Raw genomic sequence first — 21758 nt, forward strand, 5'->3', positions numbered from 1 at the left:
GAAAAGGCAGGAGTCAGAGCTGGATGTGGCAGAGTTAAAGATGCTGAGATTTGCACTGGGTGTGACTAGGATGGACAGGATTATGAATCAGTATATTAGAGGGTCAGCTGAGGTTGGACAGTTTGGAGACAAAGCAAGAGAGGCGAGATTGCGTTGATTTGGACATGTGCTGAGGAGGGATGCTGAGTATATTGGGAAAATGATGCTAAGGATGGAGCTGCCAGGTAAGAGGAAAAGAGGAAGGCCTAAGATAAGGTTTATGGATGTGGTGAGAGAGGACATGCAGGCGGTTGGTGTGAAAGAGCATGATGCAGAGGACAGGAAGAAATGGAAACAGAAGATCCGCTGTGGCGACCCCTAACGGGAACAGCCAAAAGAAGATGATGATTTTTTTTTTAATGTTTCCTTTTGCTTTAGTTTCAAAGTAATGCAACTTTAACTTGCGTAAAAATATCAGCAGAGGACTGACAAATTATTATATTTTCCGATCTCTGCAGCACATACTTATGAACTGTCCTTGATTTTATGGGATACTAATCTCTGCTCCATCCTTTCTAGAATTTCTTAAAATATAACAGAAACAATTATGATTTTAAACAGTCATGTTCTGCAGTTAAATAAATAAGGCATGTTAACGCATATTTCTTCTTCTTCTTTCTATGTATCGATGTTTAAAAAGTGGCTGTAGAAACAGGTTTGAAAGCTCTGCTACAATCTTAAAAGCAATGCCACAGTGTCCTCTATTCCCATCAGCCGTGTTATTCCATATGGAGATAATTACATTTAAATAGTTAATAAAGTCAGTACAGCAAAAACTGCACCGTTTGGAAAGTATGGTGTTGTCAGTGTTACTGTAGTCTAAAACATGACACAGTGCAACCTGTCAAACATTCTGCGAATTATGAGATGCGTGTTGATAAACGTTGATCCACGTTGCCAAAATTGACAGAAAATGTCCCGTTTCAATGGTATGTTAATAAATGTAACATTACTTTCTCTTCCTGCCTCAGAAATTGTCAGAATAGATGGTATATCGTCTGGCATTGTTTTCTCTGCCTTGAACCCATCTAGGATTTCTCAGCTACTGAATGCCCACAGTCAGTGTCTTTGTGGTCTGCAGTTCCAACCAAGGTATGTATGGAAAATCGATAAAGCGGGTATTGCAAAACTGCGAACAACACCTTAAAATTATTATATTTTCTAATGGGCACACATGTTATCTGTCCATAATATTACTTCATAGTTTTTGCACTGCCAATTTTTTCTGGTGTATGACTCAAGAGTACTAATAATTTCAAACATTACAATTTCCTTGCCGTATTACTCAGAAGCAGTGTTGTATGAATCTTATTGCCTTTGATCTTGGGCCTTTGCCCCCACCTTTTTTTTTTCTGTCGGTGATTCTTTAACAAAGATGCTGAAGGCTATCAGAGTAGAGAATGCCTTTTCATACCTTTCAGTTGACCAGATATTCGCAGTCTCCAGACTTTTGCATCATATTTTAGGTCTGTTCCTCAGAAAATGCATCTTTCCGTTCTCTGGCAAATCATATGCCAAACCTATTGTGCAATTAACTTTATAAATTCATAAGAGTTGTCCCTGATTTTGGGACATTGACCACCGACTCCCTGTTATTTTCAGGTTTGTCCAGATTTCTTTTGATAAGAGGATGTATGCAGACCCACAACCCCCCACCCCCACCCCCCACTCCCCCCCCCACACACACACACACCGATATATCCCATTCTGTGGCCAGTAAAAATATCAGTCCGCAAATGACAGCTTTATTATTAACCATTTAAAATTTGTGTTTCAGAAATCTAAAAAGCCTTCCAATTTTTCCAAGAAAAGCAATTTATAGCGAAACAGCTGTATTTTGCAAAGTGACGTTTTTAACTTTAGTAGGGGTACATATTGGATTGATGAATCTAAAAATTAGCTTTATTGAGCAATGCAGTAGGGATGTTCAACTCCAAATTCCAAGCTAAGGTGCTGTGGTGGCAACGTACCCAGAAAGAGCAATTTGGTTCCGTACCATGCCGATCGAGCTCCTACAGAGTTCCAGCTTCTGAACAGTAACACTAAATAATAACTAGAAAACACTTAGCTGCACTTTCAATAACCCAGTGGTTTGGCATCTAAATGTCGACGTGAAAAAAAATCTTTCTTGGGGGGGCTCGTGTGTATTTCTGAAGTGCGGTTCCGTCCATACGCGTCTCAAATTTTATCCTAGTTGCATATTTTAGGAGCAACTGCAACTTATTTCCGTAGCTCTAAAGCGTCCAGATTTTTGCAGAATGTTCAGATTTTTGTTTCATATTTTTCGTCTTTTTCTCATAAAATATGTGGTCTTCTAGTACATCCGCTTGGATTGAAGCTATAAAATAATGCCATACATTTGAAGTTCAGACTTCATATCTATCAGAAAATGCATGTTAACACAAATCCTATTATTCTAGCAACTTTCTAAGTTTGTAACAACAGTATTTAAAAATTGTCCCCATTTTAGGTCCTCCCCCCCTCCATTATGTTAGGCTTTGTCCAGATTACTTGCTTTAATAGATGGATAGGCATGCTTTTTTTCCCGTTGGCTGTAACTACCCATAACAGTGACTGAAGTATTTTCTTATTGTCAATCCCCAAACTGTACATGCGATTTTTTCTTTCACTTGACACACATACAGGATCTTGACACTGAGGGAAACAAATGTGAATTACATCAGCAGCAGCAAGCAGTTTAGCTCCATCTGTAGGATACATCTGTGCAAAAGCATCCAGTCTGACAAGTCAGAGCAAAAGCAGCTTTTTTGTACTCCCGCATACTAGCATTAGACTCTGGCTCTTAGAGACTCTTGAAGATAGATATCATATAAAATGTATGGAATGCACCATGTTCCTGAAAGTGCTCGCAGCTGGGGACAGCCAGTTTCACCTGGGCGCTGGCATAGCTTCCAATAACCAGAGTTACTGCGGAATATAGGCTTCATTTGTATCATTAGATCTGCTTGGCGAAACTTAAACGGCAGAAGACGGAAATGGTGACTGCGACAAGGTGTCAGCTCTGGAAAAATCATTTGCATTGTTTGGTGACCACGTATCCTAACCGGACCAGCTAATCTGGAGCTGAAAATGTTTAGCTGCTGTCTACTGCTTGTTCTAGGTCTTCAACGCTGTTTGCATTTTTAAACTGCATGCACCCCAGAGGCTGCAGCAACAGCATTTCTAATAGTATCATTTTATCATCTGTGATGTAGGAAGAAGCCGTAAAATGGGAATGCTTTGCTTGCCCTAAAGACAAAAGATCACCTAAATGGAGAAATCGTGTTTTGGTTAGTGCTAGGAAACTGCTAGCAGGTCGCGTTAAGTAAAATACTAGCAAACCACAGCAGCTTGCATTAACTAACATACTAGCAAAACAAATGAATATGTTAATGGAGTTCTGAGTCTAAGCAGACAAAAAAAAACATATTAAGCATTGATTCATGTGTTCTGAAATGGCTGATGAGCAGGATCATTTTAACTGGCAAATTAAGACTTAGCTGTTTCTTTAAAGTCTGCGAAAATCGTGCAACCTTTGCATTGTTCCGTGAACCAGAAGTATGGCATTTTTCATTTATCTAAACCCAGTGGTGCTTGTCCTGTTTGGCTGTGAAATCTATGACGTGAAAGCAAGTAAGTAGTAATACCCTACTTATGCTCACTCTTTATATTCTGCACGTTCTATGGCTTTCATGCCATCCTGATGTAGTGGGTTTGCAGCAACATTGTTAAGAAGCCAAGCTGACACTTGGAAAAAAAATGACCCCTCGTACAGAATGAGACATCACCATGCATGACGCAAAGTTAAGCGATTAATGTTAACTATTCTGCAGAAATCATAAACACGGGCAGGCACAAAAGCTGCATTATGTGCGCATTGCTAGCTTTAATCAGGCATTCAGGGGGAAAAGTTGTTTGCTACGAGCGATTCTGATTTCCTTGCTAGACGTGTACCCTTCGGCACTGAATACTGTAATGTGCTCTAGGGTTACCACCTGTCCCACTTTGCGAGGGACAGTCCCTCTTTGGGCAGTTGTGTCCTGACAAAAAATTGTAAAAATGGCAAACGTCCTGTGATTTTAGGACAAAATTATTTCCTATGTTTTATGTAATCGGTGCATAAAACAGTTATTCTGGATCTAAAATACCTAAATGTTATAAGAAACAGAATAAGCAACTAAAATGCTACAAGGATAAGCTTTTATTAAAGCAAAAAAGTTCAGTTCTAACCTTTGTACTGACCGTGGGTATGTGTCGGCCTGTAAAATCTGATGTTTGTACCAAAAATGTCCCACTTTGGCCATTTGAAAAGGTGACAGCTCTAATGTGCTCTTCCGCTGAGTTAATGTGGCGTGTGTGTGGCTGTATGCCTTGCATATTGTAGTATGCCTGAAATTCATTCCCTGCTGCAAGTCACAGAAGTTCTCGAGTGTTACTATTATGGGTCATTCCATTGCAGTTTACCTGCCTGTAGAGTTTCAGTCCATTGTGTTGATAAACTTTTATATGAAATGCCTAGTATGGGTGTGCTATGCATTGTATTATAGTAAAACAATGGAGGCATATCTAAGTGGAATCCAGTAATGTTACCTGTTAACAATAGGCCAGAATAATTAGGAAGAGGAAACTTGTGTTAAGTAAACATGTGAGAAGGTGGAACTTGAATTCAAAAGTATGAGGGAAAGGCATGATGTGCCACTCTACAATTAAAGTAAAATGAAGGAAAATGACAAAAAACTCAAGTAGCATCAGTTGATATATGTAAGCAACACCACAAGAAAATGGTCAATGAGGCCAGGAAGGAAAAATAAGTAATTGTTTTGGAGAAGTTAAGAGTGAATAGCAAACTCTATAAATTCAAGATATGGCAGTGGATTCCAGAAATGTTACCAACTTCTACTACACCAAGTTGTACCCATAAAGATGGTTTGCAGATACCTCTCACACCCCATCCATAGTTTCAAACGCAATGAAATGTGTAAAGAAGGGAAAGAAGTGCATCTGGGCCCTGCAGTATGGATAGTGCTTCCTCCTATCTAGGAGAGCCCAGCAGTGCTGAAATGCATGGCGTTGGATAGTTGCATACACTGTCATGTAACAGAGACAATGTTTTAGCAACTGCCACTCACACCCATAGCCGGCCTTAGGCATAGGCCAACTAGGTGGCCACCTAGGGCGCCGCTCTAGCAGGGGTGCTTTTTCAGTGTTTATTTGGTGTAGGTAGATCAGGATGGGGGCACCAGGTGGTGTGGTGGGGGAAGCCATGGACCCCTTTCGCCTAGGGCACCAGTTGACCTAAGGCCGCTCCTGCTAACACCATTCCTAACTATTCTGCTCTCTCAAGGTTATGTATGAAAGCATTCTCAGCAGTTAGACTGTATAGTGCAGACACACAGCCAAAATATTTACTTGTATAAGCTGTAATGTTAATGACTTCTGCATTATACAGCAAAAGTCTGGCTGATGGTGCAGAGGCTTAAGGCTATAAGCTGCCATTTGTGTGGTACAAGGTCTGATGCCCTTAACCCTCATTTGCTTGCTGTGTGACCTTGCGCAAGTCAGTTAAACAGACAGTGCTTGTGGGTGAATGGGAATTTGAGCTATGATCTCCATGGACTCCAAGTCTAGTAACTTCCTCTGAACTTGAAAGGGTTCCGATGAGTTTTTTTTTTTTTTTTTTGAATTAGCAAGAACTACACTGCACCAAGGAATGAGAAAACAACCAAGTTCTTCAGTACAGAATGGTGACTGGTAGTTCATATCGACATGTCAGGTGAAATTCATCATGAATCCCGCCCATGCAGTGCTTAATTGAGAAGCAGATACATAAAACATCATATTTATGTGCATGAAAGAGGGCAAGGGGATGGGGGTGCTTCTTACAAGATAGCAATGTAGTAGGGCAAGGGGATGGGGGTGCTTCTTACAAGATAGCAATGTAGTAAGATAAAGGAATGGGAGTCATGCTGGTAAAGTAAACAGGGTAAACGAGACTGGAAAAAATCAAGCTGTGAGAAGTGCCTTGCTTAAAAAAACATTTACTATTTGTCTGAATGGATTACCTTTACCCCTTCACCGAAAAGCTGAAATTATCGTGGGAAAATATCAAGCCAGACAAAGCTTAGATTACTGGTGGGTACATTCACCTGACATCCTTGAACATATTTTCATCCAAAGTGGTAGCTTCAAAGCACCACTGACAAGGGGAGCCCTTTTTCATAAATATTTTTGGTAGGCTCAATGACAGTTAAAAGTGTGTTCTTTATATTTGAATCTGGAGTAAGATGAACAGATTATAATGCAAATTCACTAAGAACTAACTGCCACACTGTACTATATCGTCTGAATTGCATTTCTACTTATAAGTATTAAGAATAAAGTTAACACAAGACACCAGAGCTCACCACAATAAAATTACATGAGAACATTTTTATGATTGTATTTTTTTTTTCTGAAAATGACAAGGGATATTACACACATAATTTGTTTTCCAGAAAACTTTTTTTTTTTCAGAAAACTGCTTGAATATTAAGGTTTGATTAAGTGAGGTGAACTCATACTGTTTGCAGGTGAGAATGTTCAAACTCAAACCCTAGTCCACAGATTTGGAGTATTATAATTTTATTCCCTTGTTAGTCAACTGTATTAACTCCTTAAATGGAGCCATGGCAGTAAACCTGGACAATCATCTGGGTATGTTCCTTGTACATTCATATTTTAGGAGGAATTATCACTCTGAGAAATAGCTATGGTAAAAGAAGTATTGGCAGATAATTGACAAATGCTTTCTTACTTCCTTTATAGATCTTTTAAGAAATCCAGGTGTATAGAAAACAAAAATCCATTTGATAGCATTCCCCTTTAAAACTAGACATTAAATAAACAAAAGTTAATAATGGTAAAAACATATAGAATGATATGCAATCTGAGAAAATAAAAACTTTTTTTGACATATCTTTATGAAATCAAGCCATCTATTAGATTTTGAACTCACTGTAAATAAATTACATTCATGGGAAGTTTATAATTTAGACATTAATGATAAACATGCATGACTTTGTTAACATAACAAGTAAACATTTATTGCTTCCGCAGAACTGAGTATATCTGATAATACCACCGAGATACAGATTTATAATTAACTATTATTGCTATCCTATCTTACGAACAGCAACATTTAGTTACAACAAATAAACACTCTGCTTAAATAACTGTTTTTTAATAGTGTGTCTAGAAGTTCTGAGAGACTGAGGCATTCATTTTACTTTTTATTTCCTGCTATACTTAAGCTTGCATCATACTGAACCCTCTGTGACGGTGCTCTAGTAACCTGTCATTTCTGTGAAAACTGGAAAGATAGCTATAGAATCCCCATAATACCATGAATTCAGCATTATAGTAACCAGACTGTCTGCTGTCTTGCTCATTACACAGTCTAATATGTTGACATTAGCAATATGTAAGAAAAAATAGGACTTTTGAAGGATAAAGAAGCCACAGGTTATTGCTAGGTATAGTTCATTTTTTTTAATGTCATGAGCAAACTGGCAGCTCATGTGGCAAAACCATATGCCTATTAAAGACGGAGCAGTGAAATCTGAAATATCTTGGCTCACAAGCATTCCCGTGAATCAAAACAAAAACCTTTATTTGCTTTTCAGATGCACAGCTGCATTTCAAGTGATTTCTTGAAAAAAAGTAATTTCTATGCGTGGCGGCTTGTGTTTTTTTTATTTTTAATAAGGACATAATTTTATTTTTATTTGTTGGAATCCTTGTGAGCACAACCTCTTTCAGACTTCACTCATTTTATTGCATTATAAATAATGACACAAGGTCTAGGATCTCAGAGGCCTACTAGCCACAGATCGTATAAACATCTGTGATACCACATGATGATATTTATAATGATCAGAGAGGGTTTGTTTCAAACAGCTAGCAACATCAGCAATAATGCAGTTTTGAACATGGAATGCTTCCACATGCTTATTGTACTGGGATGAATCCTGTAGCAAAATGATAAGCGTACAATATTCAGGAAGTAAAGACTGAAAACCTAAAAGAAAATACAGGGCATTATAATGACAAACACGTAGCTTTAGTCACTGCAGTCCAGTGATGCAGAGGGAATGGAGAAGGGAATGTTGGAAGAGTAGAGCAGACACTCAGCAGGGAGCATGGGATGTTGTGGTGCCTTAGCTGAACTGCTGGCATGCTTTAGCAGGGAAAATTACAAGCTATTCTAGCAATGTTTCACACAGAAGAGATGGTCCAAGGTAGTGTAGTGATAGAATGACGTCATGCAGACAGGTCTCATAGTCAAGAAGTAGTGTCCTCAGCATGACCCGAAAGGCTCACATTACGCACACAAGCTATGTGTCTTTGTACAAGTCAGGAGTCGGTTAAAAGTGTGCACTTCTGTGAAATTTTGCATGTTTATTGGAGGCGGTTCAGTATTATTACAGGAAATCTGTACTGAAATGGAGAAGAATAATGCTAGGCATTTGAAAAGAAGATTTATAGTGGATATTCATTGAGCATATGTAAAACAAGTATTGCATTTCCAGAATTGTCTGTTTTGAAAAACAAGGCATATTTGTAATAGAAGTGTGGCACGGGTATGATTTATGACATGACCATAAAAAGTATGAAAGCAACGAAGAAATTGGTTGTGTTTGTGGAGATGGTCTATGGCAATTTTGGACATTAAGTAATGAAACCTTTTTCTAAGGTAGTGTGCACTTACAAATGAGCATTTATGATAATTTCCTCTTTGAAACATATACATGATCAAAGTATAAAAATGTATTATTATGTTATAACATGATTTCGAAACATCTTTGAATGCAATGATATGTATTGCTTCCTGACTGTGGATTTATGCATGTATAACTATATTTGTAGCCCAGTGCACTTCATCTAGAACTATCTGTCAGGTACTTATAATGGGAAAAATGAAACAATTCAATAAATACACAAGAACTGTAGAACATGATTTTACCAAATGTGGCAGCTTAAGTCATGAGCATTTCAGGGATAAAATTAAATGCATTTAAAGCAAAAGATAAATAAAACTGCAACATGTGAAAATAGGTATAGAGCCATAAGTAGACTGTTAATATATATTCTTACAGGAAACTCCACAGGCAATTCTTTCCTTATTTTCCTGTTATTTATCCTGTTTTACATTTACTTGGCAAAATGTCATCTGTATTGAAAATAAATGATTTCTCAGTGGGACAAAGTATATCTCTCATGATAGAATACACATTCTACACATTGCAAAGTAAGATGGGGAAGGTAAAGTATTCAGATAAAGGTGGCATATTAGCAATGAAAGAGACTGCATTTTGTGACACTCCATTTTGTTTTGCAATTAACAGAACTAAATGTTATGAAACAGGGGTGGGGGGGGTTGCAGTATTTAAGTGTATCCCTTTAGCTGTAAAGTGAAATTGCAGTAAGATATGCATGAAGGAATGGATAAAGCTTGTGGTCAAAGATAGCATGCAGACCTGTAGCTGCAGTAGTTTATTAAAGGAAATACCTTTTAGGATTTAAATCATGCAGGTGATTTTTTCTTTATTTTTAAATGTGAAACATTCAAGCTAGCGATAAATAAAATAAACAAGGCATATAACATCAGTTTATATAACTAACATGGTTTTTAATAATTTTTAAGAATAAGCGTGACGTGCAGACCTGTAGTAACTACAGAGGGATTAAGTTGATTAGTCACAGCATGAAGTTGTGGGAAAGAGTAATGGAAGCTAGGTTAAAAAGGGATGTAATGATTAGTGATCAGCAGTATGGTTTCATGCCAGGAAAGAGCAGTACAGATGTGATGTTTGCTCTGAGAGTGTTGATGGAGAAGTACAGAGAAGGTCAGAAGGAGTTGCATTGTGTCTTTGTGGACTTAGAGAAAGCATATGACAGGGTGCCTAGAGAGGAGTTGTGGTACTGCATGAGGAAGTCGGGAGTGTCAGAGAAGTATGTAAGAGTGGTACAGGATATGCATGAGGGTAGTGTGACAGCAGTGACGTCTGCAGTGGGAGTGATGGATGCATTTAAGGTGGAGGTGGGATTACATCAAGGATCAGCTCTGAGCCCTTTCTTATTTGCAATGGTAATGGACAGGTTGACAGACAAGATCAGACAGGAGTCCCTGTGGACTATGATATTTGCAGATGACATTGTGATCTGTAGTGAGAGTAAGGAACAGGTGGAGGAGACCCTGGAGAGGTGGAGATATGTTCTAGAGAGAAGAGGAATGAAGGTCAGCAGGACTAAGACAGGAAATATGTGTGTGAATGAGAGGCAGGATAGAGGAATGGTGAGGATGCAGGGAGTAGAGGTGGTGAAGGTGGATGAGTTTAAATACTTGGGATCAACAGTTCAGAGTAATGGTGAGTGTGGAAGAGAGGTGAGGAAGAGAGTACAGGCAGGATGGAGTGGGTGGAGAAGAGTGTCAGGAGTGATTTGTGACAGACAAGTACCAGTAAGAGTGAAAGGGAAGGTCTACAAGAGGGTAGTGAGACCAGCTGTGTTATATGGGTTGGAGACAGTGGCAATGACAAAAAAGCAGGAGTCAGAGCTGGACGTGGCAGAGTTAAAGATGTTAAGTTTTGCACTGGGTTTGATGAGGGTGGACAGAATTAGGAATAAGTATATTAGAGGGTCAGCCCAGGTTGGAACATTTGGAGACAAAGCCAGAGAGGCAAGATTATGTTGGTTTGGACATGTGCTGAGGAGGGATGCAGAGTATATAGGGAAAACGATGTTAAGGACAAAGCTGCCAGGTAACAGGAAAAGAGGAAGGCCTAAGATAAGGTTTATGGATATGGTGAGAGAGGACATGCAGGTGGTTGGTGTGACAGATCAAGATGCAGAGGACAGAAAGAAATGGAAACAGATGATCCACTGTGGTGACCCGTAATGTGAGCAGCCGAAAGAAGAAGAAGAAGATATAAGTAACATGGTATATATAGCCTGTACATACAGAGCAAAACTGAATGAATTTATTAGATTACTAACAGAAAAATATGTACAAATAAACTATGCATCACATGCTGTTCTCTGTTATTTTTAAACAGTAAAAAAGTAGGAAATGCTTTGAGGGATAGTATATTATCAGAAAAGCCTAATCAAAACTAATATTGATATGTAGATACTAGAAGTTTTCAATATTTAGTCAAAAGTTCTCAGGAGTGATTACAATGAAAATATGGATGCGGATGTTATTCTAGTTTCACAACCAAAAAATGAAATACCGAGAAGAAAGTGAACTGCTTCAAATATCATTCTTTTGCACTTTATGTATATCGATATATCCCATGTTATCCCACTTCATAAAGGTGGTAGTTCCACAGAACTGTCAAATTATAGACCCATTGCTATTCTCTCACCTTTGGCCAAAATTATGGAGAAGTGCATTCACAAACAACTTTTGCACCATCTCATTCAGAACAATCTGTTAGCTAACACATAGTATGGTTTCAGGCCATATCACAGTACCACGTCTGACCTCCTCTCTTTCACCAACACCATTAACCGTAACAGAAATAACAACAAGCTATGTTCAGCCCTATTTCGCGATCTCTCCAAAGCCTTTGACATGGTTAACCACCAACTACTTATCCATACCCTGAAAACCATATCCCTGGATGGCAACGCCATTCAATGGTTCCGGTCATATCTGAGTGGTAGACAACAGGCTGTCCTGTGACAGGACAAATTATCCACCCTACTCTCTCTCACTCTTGGAGTCCCCCAGGGCTCTGTTCTTGGTCCTCTTCTATTCTCTATCTTTATCAACAACCTTCATACTGTCATCCCTGATGCAACGTGTATCCAATACGCTGATGACTCTACCTTGATCTGTTCTGCTTCCTCCCCAACTTACCTGCTGACCTTATCCAAAAAAACATTCAACACAGTAGAAAACTGGCTCTCTAATCACTGTCTCATTTTGAACCCTAATAAAGCTAAGTTACTACTCTTCTCCCACACTGCTAGGTCCACTCCACTGTCCTTTACTATAACATCCAACGATAGTACCATTATCTCCCTGGATGCTCACACAAAACTCTTAGGGCTAAGAGTAGATAACCTCAAATTTGATATACATGTCAATCAAACTATCAAAACAATTAATAAAAAACGTGGCTTACTATATAGAAATAATCCTTTCCTGACTCTGTTAGCTAGGACTGCCATTGCCCACACTCACCTATTCTCTACCCTTTTTTATGCCTCCCCTATACTAACTAACTTGAACAAAATTGAACTTGGTAAACTCCCACACTGTTACAACCACACTGCCAGATTTGCCACTGGCTGTAAATATCGGACACATTACTGCCATAACCTTAAACTACTAGGGTGGCTAGAATTACCCAGTCTACTTCAGTACAATCAGCTCATAGTAGCACACAAGGTCCTCAACCAATCCGAAAACACTCCTGGACTAAAAAACCTCATCAATTCCTATTGTAACTCCAGACTACTTCGTTTTTCGTTCTTCTAACAAACTGCTGGTTCAGACATATAAACCTAAAAATTCAGCTGGACACTCTAACTTTGTCGGCAAAACCTGGAACTCACTTCCAGATGACCTCACTCTTGTACCTCCCTCACTCAATTCAAAAACCCTTCAAGCAATATTTTACAGCACACTGGCTATGTCCACTTTCCAACTCTGACTAACTCCCCAACTTCCCAGTTAGGTATCCACCTTTTACTCTATCTCTACCCCTCTCTCTAGGGGTGAATGACTCAGTACCTCCACCATGCTTTCTATCTTATTATACCCCACCCTACTCCATTCCTTTACCCTTTTACATATTATCACTTTCTTTATTTATAGCCTATCATACATTTGAAACTATGACAGGAAGGACTGTGGATTATTCTACTCTGATGCCCCCAGACTATATCATCCTTATTTAACTAGGCTGTAGTACATGCTTTTTCTCTTGTATACTCCTGCACCTAAATACCATTTTTTCCTCTTCTTTAGTGTATAAAAAGTACTGTATGTAACTTTGACTTTCTCTATCACCCTTTTACTAAGACAGTCTATAAACCCTATCTTATTAGTCTTGTAATGTGTGTGTTATCTGTTATACTTTGTATACCAAGTTCTACTTTATCATGTATATTACTGTCTGTATTACTGGAGCTTTTCTCCCCGGGCCTCTGCTGAAAATGGACATGTATCCAGTCGGACTATCCTGGTCAACAAATGTAAAATAAAATAAAAAAAATATATATATATATATATATATGTGTGTGTGTGTGCATATATCTATATATATATATATATATATATATATATATATATATATATATATATACTGGTCTCTGCTGAACATGTTATGAATTGAAAAGTTAGATGTAAAATTACTGAAATAGGGATTAGAAGCAGTTTAAAATTATGTCCACTGGGATTCCCTGCAGAGAATTATTTCCTCTTGGAAACAACTAAGAGTCACATCTTTCAACAAAAAAACTTTGGGGCAAACTCAGATAGTCTGCTAAGCAGAAACCAGCATCACATTATTGAGAGAGTTAATTTAAGTCCATCTTTTCAATATTTTGAAACTATACTCCAGAAGGAGTGTTTGCAGTGATGTCTAGTCTTCAGTTGTGACAACCCAGTACATTTGCACCACAAACATTGCCAAGGGAATTTATCATTGCAGGTCTTAGCTTCTACTGTATATGGTTATTTAGCAACAAGCATATTATTATTTGCACAAAAAACACGTGGGATAAATCAGTAGTATCATGTGTGAGCTTGCACATGATCTACCATAACACATTGAAAATTTCTACAGCTTTACCTGTTCAAGATAGTACTCTATCCCTTTTGAAACGTCATGATTTCTAGGAGTTACTACAAGAATTATCATTGTGTACAGAAGAACCTGTATATATTATACCAGAAATATTCTTAGTGGCTCCTCATTATTCAGGTTTAAGGGAATAAATGCATTTCAACAGTCACATTTTTGTAGCAATAGAGTTCTATAATTAACCAGTTAAATCTATGATTTGTTACAAACATTAATCCACCCCATACATATCTTGAAAATAAAGTGTACTTTATTTATTAAATCTGAATTACACATACACACACACAAACACACACACACAAACATACACACACATGCTCACACACACACACACACACACACACACACACACACACACACGCACACACACACACACACACACACACACACACACACACACACACACGCGCGCGTGCACACACACATGCTCACACACACACGCACATGCTCACACACACATGCTCACACACACACACACACACACACACACACACACACACACACACAAACTACTGCTTAGAATTATGCATATTTTAATTGCATAAAACATATGAGTTGTTAATGTGTGGAATAAGTAATGCAGTTGTTATTATATGGAATAAATAAAGAAACACAAACATAACATTAGCTTCTTAACCTGTGTCTGTCCATATCTATAAATAAATGCAATAGATCATATACTGAAAATTTAAATAAATGCCAATAAATAATGCAATAAACAGAGAAATATGCATCAATTTCTAGAAAGTATTCATACTGAATACCTCATGTCTTACACTGTACTGAACACCCTTTCAATTTAACAGTTTGAAATTTTGGAATACAATTAGTCTCAAATCTTTTTAGTTTCACAATCAAATTATCACTTGTTTGAAAACTGGTTCTTGACAAAGCTATATATTTAGAAGATGAAGCATCTCCTCCATGCTATATTTTAACATCCTCTATTAAATAATTACACCATCCTTCACTTTTAACTTTCCTTAAGTGGTCAAGTATTTGAACTGCAGTTTACATTTTAGTTTATTTATGTTCCACTGTACCATGGAACATCATTAAGCAATGTCATGCAATCAGGTATGATTCTTGCCTATAAGGCTTCCTTTATCTCATTTAGTCTTTAAAAATATATATTTTTTACAACTTATTACAAACTGAAGATTTAAGTGACAAAGTACCTGTTAAATACTCTTATTATAAACATAGCATCAACAGCTTCATCTTCCAACCAGCCTCATTGGTTAAAATATAACCAAGATTCTTATTAAAGTATTTTTCAGTTTTCACCTGACATCAAAATAAGCTAATGATTTTCAATGATTGCAGTCATCTCTTGTGGAATGGAAGTAAAAATGGTAACAAATTCAATGTTTGTTTCTCAGATAAAATCCATCAACTCTTTTTTAATTGCTATCCACAGCTTTTCCTCTGGTTGATAAAAATATAGAATTTTCCTCGGGTGGATAGCAAATGTTGGAGTTGCGATGGGCAAGAAAGCAATGGCTGGGAACATATTTTTTGGGAGTGTAATGAGCTGGCAGACTTTAGGGATTCCCAGCAGACTGCTCTGTCAGAGATGCTCAGTGAGCTGATTTGATTGACTGGGGAGATGCTTTGTTTGAGTTATGATACAGAATCAGAATTGTGTAGACATAGTAAAGCCTTGCTGAGTCTAATTATGGTGGCTGCCAGAAAAACAATTACAAGAAAATGGAAATCAAAGTCTAGACCAACTTCACCTAAAGTAGTGAATATAGTAACACAGATAAAACAACTGGAATTGAGATCTTTAGAAAAGGGAAGAAGCAAATTACAGAGGAAAAAATGAGAATTGTGGGAACAATATATGCAGAGCAGGGACAAGGTTTAAGAGGCAGGATTTGAATGAGCCATATAATGCTTAACTGACAGTGACTGGATAGATTATAAGTGATGTATAATGTTTGCAACTACAGTTCTTTCAGTGGTGTCTGTGGTGTATACTGTTTGCAACTAAAATGGTGTCATGTTGTATATTTTTCATTTATATAAATGTACGATTGCCTATGTCATATGTGAAAATTTAATAAAGATGTTTGTTGGCAAAAAAAAAAAAAATGTTTGGTTTTACGAGGTGCCATCCCTAACCTTCTTTAAAATAATTAGTACCTGTAACAGTATGTGTTCATCATATTGATGACTGCTGCAGTACCCTTAGCTATATGGGTTATATCCTATCAAGGATATAACAGCCAGCCAGCTTCCAAATCTTCAAGTCACCTTCCATACACCCAAACTGTCAGGCAGCTGGACCTGAGCTGACTAAAATGCAAGTTTAGGCACCAAGCCCTTCGGAGCTTTACTATCACTGAAGAGTACATTCCTGTGAGGGTTTCAAGGACTGACAGCTGATTCATGCTGTTCCTTTTTTCAGCAGATAAGTCTCATTTGGAGGGAAAACATATAATAATTTTCCTTATTACCTATACTTTCCTCTTCAGGAAAGTTATTTTAAAGCTCAGGAGTTTGTGTTTTAATGGGCTGTCATGAGACTGTACTGTACTTTTAAACAGAAACACTCTTTTTCTTGTCAGTTAAAAGTTGTTTAAAGTAACTGCAAACCATTTTTGTGGAGAAATTGTATTTATCTTACTTTGTAGGGATGAGATGGCATCTTAAAGTGCTTTTTAGTGTGTTTGTCTGGGAAAAAAGTGACTTTTAAAGACATTTTATTTTTAATGGCACTGTTACCTCTTTTTCCTGGGAAAGAGGCACCATTTCCGGCTTGACCATGGAACAAACTGCCGGTTCCATGCTCCATCCTTCTTCTATCCACAAAAAGAAAAGTTAAACAAACATCCTTTGCCATGACAGCAGGCTAGCAATTTGCCTCAGGTGCAGGTGGGTGACTGCTGTGGCCATTTGTACCTCGGTCCACTCTTCTTTTACCAGACTCCATCTGGTGTGCACCTACAGCCACTGTGGACTAGTGGTTATCCATATCCTCTGTGGCTGCTGTGGTAACCTCAGAGAGCAAGGGAGATCCACTCTTTTTGATATTGGGAGAGAAATAACAGGGAAGCCTTCCCTGCTTTGTCAGAATGGTGTACTGGTCCCTAGGGAAGCTGCTGCTGCAACTAATAGCACTGCTGATCCCATTTTTTCCTATCAAAAAGAAGCGGAATACTAAGCATGTACCTACTCATCCTCAAATGTCATTAGTCAGGAATAGCTTAGTGGGCCTGACTCACAGTTTATGTCAGGCTATTGGTCATTCTTGTAAGGTAGTTTCTGGTAAAAGAAAGAGGGATACTTCTTTTCCAGAAGAGATTCAAGATTCTGAATCTGGACAGGATGATGACAGGACTGATGCAGTTTTCTTCTCAGATTTCTGATTCTGACTCAGAAGAGAGCTCAGTTTCTGATTCTCCCTGTGGGGGTTTCTTTTTCTCTGAGACTATTTCTAGAATGTGCCAGTGATTTCACTGGGAGAACACTGAGGTTTCTCAGTCCCTCAGAAACTACTATGAGCTTTTACAGAAGGAATGTCCAGAACCTGCACACATTACTCAAGGTTTATCTACCTTGGAGGTTGTGTGTGTTACTGCCTGCAATTTGTCTCACAGTCAGCTATTGGTGAGTATCGGAAAAAAGAGTATGCTTATGCAGCTTTGACTTTCATAATTTTGAATTGTCAGACTTGTAGGTTAAGGTTTGTCCTGATTAACTGTGAAAATATGAGGAATGTTTTTTCTACAGTTTTTTCTTGTCAGGAAAAAAATGCTTTAAATAATTGAATTTATTCTGTTGTTCAAGCCACTAGTCATTGTTTACAGTATATATATGACTTTGTTGATGCCTCTTCAAGGGCTATGACCACTGGTACTGTTTTAAAGAGATGTACATGGCTGCATTCTCACAACCTCCCAGATGATGTGAAAATGAGATTTTAAATTCTCCTTTGGATGAATGTTTAGTTTTTGGCCCCTCTACTGCAGATGTAATCAAAAAGTGAGATGGAAGGGGTACGCTAATACAGAGTATCTGTAAGATTTTTCATCCCTCCTTTTCCAAATTTTCTAAGGGATTCTCTAACTCTTCATCCAATTTTGGTAAGCAACAAAGTAAAGAGACTTAACAGAAAATAGACGTTTAAGAAGAAATGGCAAGGAGGTTCCAAGAAGAATTCTGGAAACTCTTAAAACTAAGCATAGTCCAATAATCAGAATGACAATTTAAGAGACTTTGATCCCCCCTCCCACCCTGGTACCCCTTTCGTCTTTTAGAAAGTCTGAATCTTCACTTTTCTCTCTGGCAACAGATAATTTCTGACAAATGGGTCCTGATGATCATCCATCAAGTTTACAGATTTCAATGGGAAAAAAATTCCTCCTTTCCAGGGGATAATTCTTCATCCTCCAGATCAGACTATTTTATTTTCATGTATCCTTCAACTCATGGTATTCCAGGGAGTGATAGAACCACTTCCCCTTTTCCAGGTTGGAAATGAGATTTATTCAAGGATGATTTTAGTGCCAAAGAAGAAAATGCTTGGACTCCAGTTCTGGATCTTACTTTCTTAAACCCATTTGTGACAGTGTCCAAATTAAAATTATGTCAGTTCAGGACTTGTTGCCTCTGCTTCCTCATTCAAGGTTCCTGGTAGCATTAGGTTTAAAAGGTGCTTATCATCACCCCCCCCCCCCCATTCAGCAGTTTTCATGTGTTTAAGGTTTTGTGCCTCTGGATTACATTATCAGTTCTCTCCTTTACCTTTTGGACTATCTACTGCACCAAGAGTGTTCAAAAAGTATCTAACTCCAGTTATAGCTCAATGCAGGCTACATGATATCCACATTTCCATATTTATATGATTTGCTTATATTTGCAGAGTTTTTTCAACGTGTCAGGAATCTTTGCTTGAGGGAGAGATCTCTTACAAAAGCTGGGATTCCAAGAGAAAATTCAGAAGTACTTCTTGACTTCATCTCACAAGATTATTTTTCTGAAATGTCAACTGGACACCACAGTTCTTTTCTTCCATAGGAAAAAATAGATTTATATCTAGATCTATTTTTAGGCTTTTCCACTCAGACTTTGGTCACTGTGAGGGAATATCTCAGGATTTTGGTTGTCATGGTTTCTGTGATTCTCAAGATATTATTGGCAAGACTCTACATGAGAAAGATACTGTGGTATCTAAAGTCTCTTTGGTCTCAGCACCAACAGCCTTTGTCATTTTAAATCAAAGTGATGGAGTTTGTCAGAAGAAATATCACCTGGTAAAGACAACAGATACCCCTAAATCCATATCTTGCCTTTCCCTCCATTTTCTGAAGCAGTTAGTCACCATAGAAACATCACATTTTGCTTGGGGAGCAGTTTCAGGAGGGGGAAAGTGTAAGGTTTGTGGGATACCAAGGACAGATACAAGCACATAAATATAAAAGAGATGTTTGCCATGATAAAGGCTCTCAACTCTCTGAATCATGTTTAGTCCCCTGAACATCTTCAGGTTGTTAAAGAAAACACCACAGTCATGTGGTAGATCTACAAGCAAGGAGGAACCAGGCTATACCCTCTTTGAAGGTTAGATATGTTAGCTTGGGATATAGCTTCACAGTACAATCTTACTCTACATTCCATCAGAGCAAAACTGTGTGGCAGACAAAGAAGGCAGGACAAGGACAGACCTTCTCAAATGGAAACTAGATTGGGGGGAGCTTCCAGTGTTTGATTTTTGTTGAGTTCTTCAAGTAAATCTTTCTGCCTCCTCTCCAAAAATCATCTGGCAAGATTCTGCTCCAGGACTCCATGAAAGAAGTCATGGAAGACAGCTTGTTTTCTTTTCCTTAGACAGGGGTGATCCTGTATGCTTTTTCACCCTTTCCACTAATATCTGGGGTACATTTGAAGATTCAGATGGAATCCCCCAAGCTCATTGTGGCAACTCCCTTCTACCTTGGGAAACAGTGGTTCCCCTCTTCTTTTGGAAATACCCAGTGGCAATTACCACAAGATTCCTCACAGGCTGGATCTATTCACACAAGAACATGGGTATTTGATACATCCCAACACCCATCAACTTTAATTGACTGCCTGGATGATAGGGTCTTAATTCCGTTTAGGCACTTCTTTACTTAGGATGGGCAGCAGGTACTGATGGAGGGAAGAACATCTAATACTAGGAAATCCTATATTAGCAAATGAAAAATGTTTTTGAGCTGGTGCTAGCAACATAAACAACACCCATTTGGTTCTAGTAATTCTCTGGTTTTACAATATTTGTGTAAGTTACTATCTTGTGGCCTCTCTTACTCCTCTATCAAGATTCATTTATTGGCCATTTTAGCATGTCTGCCCATGGATCATCCTCTTTTAATGCAGTTTCATGTCAAAATGTTTTTGAAAGTTTTTTTCTTAAGAGGCCTCCAAGAAAACTGATGTCCCCTCCTTAGGGTCTTAATTTTGTGTCAGATACATAATTATTTCTCCATTTGAACCATCTAACCTAGCTGACCCAAGGTTCCTAACATGGGAGCACTTTTACTGATTGCTGTGACCCCTGCAAGAAGAGTATCTAAGTTGTAAGCTCGTACGGTGCGTCAGTCCTACCTCTTTTTCTATAGGGATAGGGTTTCTTTGATATCTATTCTTTCTTCTATGCTTAAAGTGGTATCCAAATTTACTTTAAGACAAACTATCCATTTCCCTGTTTCCTTTCCTGAACCAAAAATGAGGGAGAAAGGATACTCCATACCTGGCATGTGCACAGACAACTCAGGTACTATCCTGACAGAACTAAATCTTTTAGATCTTTGGCTCAATTGTTCATTTCTTGTGAAGGTAAGAAGAACGGGCAAACTGTGTCAAAACAGATAGTTTCCGAATGGTTTTCTTAGGCTATTACTTTTTGTTATACTCACTACAACAAAACTATTGGGGTGAACTGTGTCAAAACAGATAATTTCCAAATGATTTTCTAAGGCTATTACCTTTTGTTATACTCACCACAATAAAACTATTCAAGGCAAGGTCATGGAACACTCTTCCAGGGCCTTGGCTTCATCTATGGCTTTTTGGAAAGGGTTGGATTCTAGAAGCATTCTAAAAGCAGCAGTTTGGTCCTCTATACACACTTTTACAAAGAACTATAAGCCTGATTACTTCTTGAGGCCTAAATCAGGCTTTGAAAGGACCATACTTCAAGAATCCTTGACTATTCTCCTTCCATATCCAAATGCAGTAAGCAAGGGTAATCTATCCATGCAGCTAATGCTACTGCACCAGTGATCAATATGTTGAACATAGTACAATTGTGTAAATAAACTTACCATAACAGTAGAGGTTCAGATAATCACTGCTGCAGTAGCCAATCTCTCCCTCCCTCCCTATTGGCTAAGGCTCTTGCCACCCCCATAGTGCCTTTTTTAGGCAAGGCTCAAATTCTAAACCTACCACCCTAGAAAACAAAAATGGGAAGAAATTGAGGGTAATGCTGCTCAATGCCAGAAGTCTAAATCTCAAAATGCACGCACTCGAGGCCCTTCTCAGTATGGAGAACATCAATGTCTGTGCTGTAACTGAAACCTGGTTCAAGGCTCCTGAGAGGACCCCGGCACTATTAGGTTTTACCTCATATCATGCGTTCCGGCCCCAAAACCCGGACCACTCCACAAAAGGAGGGGGTGTATCCATATTCATAAAGGATACTCACACCTCCAGGTTGGTGGCAACGCATGAAGCTTCGGAAACCATCCAGGTGCAACTAACCATAGGCAAAACTGCTCTACAAATTGTAGCATGCTACAGGCCACCCTCTCAAACTCAGGAGCCCCACACAGCCTTCCTGAAGACACTGGAGGGTATAAATGTATCTCCAAA

The 21758-nt window shown here is 38.4% G+C and overlaps 1 protein-coding gene across 2 annotated transcripts in view; it reads left to right on the forward strand.

Annotated features, from left to right (window-relative positions):
* Positions 1-1073: 1073 nt before the first annotated feature.
* Positions 1074-21758, forward strand: part of FNDC4 (fibronectin type III domain containing 4) — a 1069876-nt gene continuing 1049191 nt past the window's right edge. Inside the window, exon 1 of one of the 2 annotated variants that reach the window (XM_044062790.1) lies at positions 1074-1131. In XM_044062790.1, the coding sequence (XP_043918725.1) occupies positions 1089-1131 (43 nt within the window). In that variant the 5' untranslated portion in view covers positions 1074-1088. Of the gene's footprint in view, positions 1132-2674; positions 3673-21758 lie in introns of those variants that run through there. The other variant, XM_044062789.1, reaches the window with a different exon arrangement.

The sequence above is a fragment of the Protopterus annectens genome, chromosome 2.part1, assembly GCF_019279795.1.
Source record: "Protopterus annectens isolate FY-2018-M chromosome 2.part1, PAN1.0, whole genome shotgun sequence".
In the NCBI taxonomy this organism is placed as follows: domain Eukaryota; kingdom Metazoa; phylum Chordata; order Ceratodontiformes; family Protopteridae; genus Protopterus; species Protopterus annectens.